Here is an 8,766-nt window from a genome sequence, read left to right as displayed (position 1 = left end):
ATGAAAAGAGAAAACCTAGTCAGTTGTAGAGAATGCCTTCAGGCTCATAGATGCTTAGAACAAGTTAGAAAGCATACCTGCAAGTTCCAGGTAAAGCGTTAGCTAAATATGCATCGTAACAATCTGAACGATGGAAGCCACCAATAGTCTTGACMTTCTTTATACTGCATATGTTGAGAAAAATATGTTTAGTGGCTAAAATGAGCACACACACCATATTATAAAATTGGCAAAAGCCTTTATTCACATACATTATGGTGATTTGAGTCATTGACAACTGTACTTTATACTGCTGTGTATACAATCCCCCCCCCGCACACAAAAGCCTTAGGCTCAACAACAAAATGTTTAACGTCATAACATTGGCAGAGCCTTATTCAAGGTTCATCATTTAAAAAAACAATAATAATTATGTACACATTGAGATTTCACCCGAGTCATTGGCGACTGGACGGGCAGCTGATCAGGTCAGAGGTCAGTAGTAGTCCTCAAGGTCAGCTTTGTCGCCCTGATTCTGAACAACCTGCTGCTTCCTGTATAAATCAGCAATCTAAAATAGAAAAATAGAACGACAGAAATCAGTGACTTGATTTCAGAGAGATACAAACGGTTCTGAGGGAGACGTTAAAATACAGAGAAGGCGCTGTGAAAAAAAAGCATACAAATAACTCCCCTTGATTCCTTGCATCCTCTCCCCTTGACACCTCAAAACTCACCGGAGAAGGTCCAAGGGGCGGGACCTTGGACATTCTCCTCCAATACAGTTGAGAGGGAGGAGAGAAGAAAGGACGCGATGTGGCAACAAGACACACAACCCCAGTGTGTCACAGCAGTGTCTCAACGTACCTGTCCTCCTGAAGTGGCCTCCTCTGGCTTCTTATCATCTCTGATCCTCAGGAAGCGTGGGAACCGAAGAGAGATGCCCTTCTCTGGGTCACACTGGGAAACAGGAGAGAAAATACATGAATCATCGGCAACACTGTATTTGGATAGTCCCAAATTGTTTTGTAGACTGTCAACAACATTTCAACTAACTATGCCCGAACCATAACCCTAGCAAACGGTTGAAGCCATTCTCTGGGTCACAAAGAGAGAAGATACGAGGACCAGAGAAAATGCATTAAAACAGACACTCTCAGTGAGTGCAGGTTTTCCCTTCSCAGTTGATGCATTACTAACCAAGCACCCGAAGACTTGACCAGTAAAGCACTTTGAGACCTGGGCTCTGTCCCAAAATGGCACCCTCTTCCCTATGTAGTACACTACCCATAAAGCTCTGATCAAACMTTATGCACTATATAGGAAAGAGAGGGCCATTTGGGACACAACCCTGGTATAAATCACAGATTAGGGCCCGTATCGACAAAGAGCTTCAGAGTAGGAGTGCTGATATGAATAGGATTTATGGACAGCAGCACCGCTACTCATACTCTGGCCCTGAGATTTATTTCAACATTTATTTAAGTCAGTTAAGAACAAATMTTTTATTTTCAATGYCGGCCTACCCCAGCTAAACCCTAACCTGGACGACGCTGAGCCAATTGTGCGCCGCCCCATGGGACTCCCAATCACGGCCYGTTGTGATACAGCCTGGAATCGAACCAGGGTCTGTAGTGACGCCTCTAACACTGAGATGCGGCGRCCCTTGGGAGATATAGCCTAAATATTGGACCTAGGCCTATATGAGTGTGCATTGAAGTTGTGGGTAACATGGGTTCATGGTAAGTCTATTAAATAATATCAATCCCAAAGGAAACCAACAAGAGCCATGATCTCACAAGAAATTTGGGGGAACTTTTTAAATACTCAAATCTAGAGACGTAAACAYTTTGTTGAGAATCAACAACACATTTTAGATTTGCAGAGGGGATTAATGAGGTGAAGAGTCTGTGGCGGTTGCATCCCTGTCGGTCCTCAAAGATGAAATTGCATTGAATCGAATGAACAATTTCCAAATGACATTGMTTGTGTCCCAAATGGCACCCTATTCCCTATATAGTGAACTACTTTATTGGGACCTGGTCAAAAGTAGTGCACTACAAAAGGAATAGGGCCAGTCTTTATATTATTAGTATTGATGTGCCATTGTACAAACAAGAGTGGTACCAACCAATCCCATTCCAGCCTTGTAGATCGGCGACAGCGATAGGTCAGCACACTTCACTTCCCATACTTGCACGGCATCGAGCCACAAGTCGGGCTCAGTTGATTGGTCCACACGGTAATAGGGGCGTGGCTTTGGCAAAATATGCTCCTGGAAAAGACAATGGCTTCATAGTTAATTGGATCTAAAGACTTTTGGCAGCTTTGCAACAGAAACTCTGGGCTTTGCTTCACAAATGAGAATAGAACACAGCAACGGTCTCTGTATTGTACCTTTAAGAATTTATAATGTTGCTCCAAATCTTCATCCTTGAACCCTGTCCCAATCTGCAAAGACAAAAGAACCAGAAAAAGATAGTCCCCTGCGGTAAACCAGATGAGACCTTTAGCAGAGTAGAATAACACAACTGACAGAATTCCCTGTGTTAAATGCCTTTAGCCTAATTGGCCCGAGGCGCTGTCACCTTTCAAAACAGACAAACCAGCAGACAAAGAGAAAAAAAGTCACTTCGCAGGCAAGGCAGGCAGACAGGTACACACACACACACAGCCCACACAAAGAAGCCCCTCACACACACACACAGCCCACACAAAGAAGCCCCTCACACACACACACAGCCCACACAAAGAAGCCCCTCACACACACACACACACACACACACACCTTGCAGACCGACTGGAACTCTTCATTGTCCTCATCGTAGCAGGCGAGCAGAAAGCCTCCGTAGGTCCCTGTTCTCTTGCCCTTCCCCAGATACGCTCCGATCACACACAGATCCATCGTGTCCCCCACGCCATCCAGATAATCCTTCTTCAGCTAGACAGAGAGATAGGAAGGATTTATAGAAAACGTGTAACAAGTTCTTGTGTTTGTGCACGCGTGTGTAGTGCAGGGTTCGCCAAAGAATGTTAGAGGAGCTGCGCCACCTTGTGGACTGGCTGCGCCACTATATATATATATATAGTGGCGTGTATATATATATATATATATATAGTGCGTGTATAATATATATAGTGGCGTGTATATATATATATATAGATATATAATATATATAATATATATATATATATATACACAGTTACCAGTCACACGTTTGGACACACCTACTCATTCAAGGGTTTTCTTTATTTTTACTATTTTATACATTGTAGAATAATAGTGAAGACATGAAAAACTAATGCTAACCCAATTGAGATGGTTTGGGATGTTTGGACTGCAGAGTGAAGGAAAAGCAGCCAACAAGTGCTAAGCATATTTTGGGAAAGCATTCCAGGTGAATACCCCATGAAGCTGGTTAGAGAATGCTAAGAGTGTGCAAAGCTGTCATCAAGGCAAAGAGTGGCTATATCTCAAATATATTTAGATTTGTTTAACAGATTTTTGGTTACTACATGATTCCATGTGTGTTATTTTTAGTTTTATGTCTTCACTATTATTCCACAATGGTAGGAAAACAGTAAAAATAAAGAAAAACCCCTTGAATGAGTAGGTGTCCAAACTTTTGACTGGTACGTATGTATGTATGTGTTATGTAGTTGTTGTATGTAAATATTCATGCTGTATATATAAATAAAAAATGTAAATATATATTATTTTTACTTGTTATATAGAAGGCACTTTTTAGTTCTAGACAGCAGGAATGGCTGTTAATAACGATGTTCAAAAAACGCAAAACTGTCAGAGTCTTAAGGGGGGGCGCCCCTGTCAGAGTGTCCCCCAGCTGTACTCAGCAGCACCACCTTGTTAAATCCTGGGCAGAACCCTGTGGTGTGTCTGTACCTTGAGCCAGTTTGTGAGAGCGCTTGGCGATTCTATACGTGGCATCTTTCTCCAGAGTCTTCACCATGAGTCCCTCGCAGGAGTCTGATTGAACCCAGAATTACATTCAGGAAACCAACATTTTACAGTGCGTCCCAGATTTTATTTAAATGTATTTTAAAAACAGGAAATGGCAACCGATTCCTACATATAGTGCCACTACTTTTGACGAGGGCCCATAGAAACATAACACTTAATGTCCCCCAAATTGGCAGGCCAATCACGTTAGCGACGCGTGTCGATTCCACCTTTTAGTCCTTAGCCAGACAGCGTGATTCGATTCGCCACGGTCCTTAAGCCAGACAGCGTGTCCGATTCGCCACCGTCCTTAGCCCAGACAGCCGTGTCGATTCGGCCACCGTCCTTAGCCAAGACAGCGTGTCGATTCCGCCACCGTCCTTAGCCAGAACAGCGTGTCGATTCGCCACCGTCCTTAGCCAGACAGCGTGTCTGCCTACAACGTGCGATGCCACTGCTAAGAAATGCTCCATCTTAGCCAGACGTCAATACGTACGACAGCTAGCTAGCTTAGCTTACCACGTCAGTACGACCAGCTAGCTAGCTAGCCCTAACCACGTCAGTAGCGACAGCTAGCTAGCTAGCTAACCACGTCAGTACGACAGCTAGCTAACCACGTCAGTAACGTACAGCTGCTAACCACGTCAGTTACGACAGATAGCTAACCACGTCAGTACGATCAGGCTAGCTACCAACGTCAAGTCCGACAGCTAGCTACCACGTCAGTACGGACAGCTAGCTAAGCTAGCTAGCAACCACGTCAGTAACGAACAGCTAGCTAGCTAGCTAGCTTACCACGTCAGTACGACAGCTAGCAGCTAGCCTAGCTACCAGTCAGTAACGAACAGCTAGGCTAGCTAGCTAGCTACCCACGTCAGTACGACAAGCTAGTAGCTAGCTACTACAGTCAGTACGACAGCTAGCTAGCTAGCTAAGCTAGCTTACCACGTCAGTAGCGACAGCTAGCTAGCTAGCTAGCTAGCTTACCACGTCAAGAGGACAGCTAGCTAGCTAGCTAGCTAGCTACCACGTCAGTACGACAGCTACGCTAGCTAGCTACCACGTCAGACGACAGCTACTAGCTAAGCTTACCACGTCCAGTACGACAGCCTAGCTAGCTAGCTTACCACGTCAGTAGTAAAGCTACCTAGCTTACCAACGTCAAGTAACGACAGCACTAGCTAGCTTACCACGTCAGTACGACAGCTAGCTAGCTAGCTTACCACGTCAGTACGACAGCTAGCTAGCTTACCACGTCAGTACGACAGCTAGCTAGCTTACCACGTCAGTACGACAGCTAGCTAGCTTACCACGTTAGCTGTTCTAGCTAGCTGTCGTACTAAGCGGCTGATTAAGTCACTGCACTGGCGGCGGACATCTATGCAAAAATTTTGCAGGAGATAGTTTGAGAAAATTAAAACAAAAAGGTATTAAATCATTGTCACAACATTTGTATTACTTTAGCTTGTTATTCTGCCTGTTTCATGGAGAGRCATACAAGAGCGCATTGATATAACATTTTAGGAACCGTTTCCATTTTTGAATGGCGGATGTTCGGGAATCCCAACATTTTAGGATGAGTTCGACGTCCTACAAGACAGATTGATTGAGGGACGAGCGTTGTGTAGGTGTGACGCCATCTGACGTAAGACAACGACAATTCCCTTTCTGCCTCAAATGAGTCCTTCTGGAATGTTCTTGGTAAACCCATCGCTGTACAGTGCACAGCTTTTCTCTCTCTCAAACTTGTATGTTTTTTTTTAAAGGAGTGGGGCAGTCCCACTCCTCACATATGTGTTTATTGTACAGGATAGAGAGAGAGAGAGCTAGAGAGGAAAGACAGAGGGGGCTGAAATAGCAGTGGGCTGGATGGTGGCCTCTGCTGCAGTACTATACATGATCCAAGAGGAAGCGGCTTAGAATGCTACACCATCCCTGGCAACAACAGTGCGTGACCTTTGACCAGGGACCATAGAGAGCGCTCTGGTCTAAAGTAGTGCACTATATATGGAATAGGGTGTCATTTAGGACATAGCCTAAGACATGAATAAACAGGTCAAGGACAGAAGGAGATCAAAAGACAAGAGTGACCTCACAAACAAACACAGCGAACAGACTGGTCACACACGTTATAAAAAAAACACACTTATCCCACAAACCTCGAACCGATTGCTCCAGGAACTCAGCGATGACGTCTGTGTTGTCTGAGTCGATGGCACGGGCGAACACAAACTCTCCCTCCTTCTCCTGGAAGCTCTCCTTCAACAGAGCCCTGCGACATGACAAGGGCTTCTTCACTAGAGACTGACACACCCAGAGAGAGACCCAGAGAGAGCGAGACCACATTAGAGACATTCGACAYATCCACAAAGAATTTGAAAACAAATCAAACATTGATAAACTCCCATGTCCATTAGGCGAAGTATCAAGATTTGTGGCCGTTGCCATGAGAAAAGGACAACCAGTGGGGCACAAACAATGTGAATACACCGAGAGAGAAGAGAGACACCCAGACAGAGAGAGAAGAGAGAGACACCCAGACAGAGAGAGAAGAGAGACACACCCAGACAGAGAGAGAAGAGAGACACACCCAGACAGAGAGAGGAGACACCCAGAGAGGCACCCTATTCTCTACATAGTGCACTACTCTGGACCAGAAACCTACGGGCCCTGGTCAAAACTAGTGCACTAAATTGGAAAAAGTGTCCATGTCTAACAGACCTTATAATTCCTATTCTCATCCACTCACCTCTCCATTGAGATACAGCAGGTCGAAGGCGTACACACACACCTGGACCTTGATATCAGCTGCAGCCACATCCTACAGAATACACAGTACAGGTCATTGATATCAGCCACATCCTACAGAATAATTATGTAGGATGTGGCCTGATATTCACTGACTTGTACTGTATATTCTGTAGGATGTGGCTGATATCCAATGACCTGTACTGTGGTATTCCTGTAGGATGTGTGGCTGATATCAATGCCTGTACTGTGTATTCTGTAGGATGTGGCTGATATCAAATGACCTTACTGTGATTTCTGTAGGATGTGGCTGATATCAATGACCTGTACTGTAGTATTCTGTAGGATGTGGCTGATATCAATGACCTTGTACTGTGTATTCTGTAGGATGTGGCTGATAGCTGATATCAATGACCTGTACTGTGTATTCTGTAGATGTGGCTGATATCAATGACCTGTACTGTATATTCTGTAGGATGTGGTGATATCATGACTGTACTGTATTCTGTAGGATGTGGCTGATATCATGGACCTGTACTGTGTATTTCTGTAGGCATGTGGCCTGATCTCATGACCTGGTACCTGTGTATCTGTAGGATTGTGGCTGATAGCTGATATCAATGACCTGTACTGTATATTCTGTAGGATGTGGCTGGTATCAATGACCTGTACTGTGTATTCTTGTAAGGATGTGGCTGTATCAGATGACCTGTACTGTGTCTTCTGTAGGATGTGGCGATGCATATCACATGACCTGTACTGTTATTCTGTACGGACGTGGCTTGGATATCAATGACCTGTACGTGTATATTCTGTAGGATGTGGCTTGATATCAATGAACCTGATACTGTGTAATTCTGTGGATGTGGCTGATATCAATGGACCTGTACTGTTGTATCTTCTGTAGAGCTGACTGATATCACATATGATTCAGAAAGTGAATATACTTACTGTGGTATATTCTTGAGTGGGATGTGGCCTGATACGCCTGATATCGATGACCCATTCTGCTACAGTTATTACATGGAGAGAGTTAGGTCATTGATATCAAGTAGAGTCATTTACTGTCCGTCAATTTCTGTAATGCAGAGATAGGTGGCTGATAATCAAATGCCAGCATGTACTGTGTATTCTGTAGTGAATATGAATGGATGGCTTATAATATCCCGATTTCAGCAAGTGAATATTATAAGAGTATCTTCCCGCATTATATCAGTAGAGACGAATACTATGAGTGTACATTTGCTCCCATTTCTAGAAGTGAATTTACTGTTAGAGGGATATGTTGTGTGCCGCACTACTTTCACATGAACAAGCTTGAAGTTATCATGTGGTTTAATGTTATCCTGTAGGATGTGGCTGCCAGCTGATATCAAGGTCCAGGTGTGTGTGTACCCTTGACCTTGCTGTATCTCAATGGAGAGGTGACGTGTGTACATGCACGATATACATGAGAAGGTAGAATATTAATAAGTATAACTCTCATAGTATTTAGGTCTGTTAGACATTCCGAAGCATTCAGCTAAGTGTATTATATCTCAATTTATAGAGTTAGTCACTACGTTCTTCTATGTACCTCAGAAAGGGTGGAATAGCTAGACGTACTCGTAGGTTTCCTGGTCCAGAGTAGTGCACTATGTAGAGAATAGGGTGCCCCTCGGGTGTCTCCTTCTCTGTCCTGGGGCTGTTCCTCTCATTTTCAGTATGCTCGAACCCATGGAGAGGTATTCCTCCGCATTGGTGTTAGAAGATAACTACTTATACTCTTCGCATGTTTCTGTTCGCCCCATTTTGGGTGCATGAAGTGATCACACTCATCTCGACGTTCAGGTCTCTCGCTATTATTCTCAGCAAGACATTGGAGAGTTATATGTAGGCCCCATCGTTGGTTTATGTAACTCCCTTGTTTTCTCTACACAGTGAATGGCATATCCCGAGTATCTCCCATTTCAGGATGTGAATATAGAGTATTCTCCCATTTCAGAGGTGCAAATATACGACGTATATATCCGCATTTCAGAAGTGAATATAGATATTTGTATCTCCGGGCATAGTATCTCCCATTCTTCATGAAGTGA

The 8,766-nt window shown here is 44.0% G+C and overlaps 1 protein-coding gene and 1 long non-coding RNA gene across 2 annotated transcripts in view; both read right to left on the bottom strand.

Moving 5' to 3' along the window:
• Positions 1-216: 216 nt before the first annotated feature.
• LOC111975092 (DNA ligase 1-like) overlaps positions 217-8,766 on the bottom strand; it is a 19,671-nt gene continuing 11,121 nt past the window's right edge. The window contains 9 exon segments of the mRNA XM_070447066.1: positions 217-550; positions 847-939; positions 2,111-2,254; positions 2,377-2,430; positions 2,768-2,920; positions 3,884-3,895; positions 3,897-3,967; positions 6,100-6,244; positions 6,690-6,761. Coding sequence (XP_070303167.1) covers positions 476-550; positions 847-939; positions 2,111-2,254; positions 2,377-2,430; positions 2,768-2,920; positions 3,884-3,895; positions 3,897-3,967; positions 6,100-6,244; positions 6,690-6,761 — 819 coding nt within the window. The 3' untranslated portion in view covers positions 217-475.
• LOC139028808 (uncharacterized) overlaps positions 7,041-8,766 on the bottom strand; it is a 1,858-nt gene continuing 132 nt past the window's right edge. Inside the window, exons 2-3 of the long non-coding RNA XR_011481021.1 lie at positions 7,271-7,354; positions 7,041-7,108 (exon numbers count right to left, since the gene is read on the bottom strand). This is a non-coding gene — a long non-coding RNA (uncharacterized lncRNA). The remainder of the gene's footprint in view (positions 7,109-7,270; positions 7,355-8,766) is intronic.

This window comes from Salvelinus sp. IW2-2015, linkage group LG15 (genome assembly GCF_002910315.2).
Source record: "Salvelinus sp. IW2-2015 linkage group LG15, ASM291031v2, whole genome shotgun sequence".
In the NCBI taxonomy this organism is placed as follows: domain Eukaryota; kingdom Metazoa; phylum Chordata; class Actinopteri; order Salmoniformes; family Salmonidae; genus Salvelinus; species Salvelinus sp. IW2-2015.
This window is presented reverse-complemented; position numbering and strand designations above follow the sequence as displayed.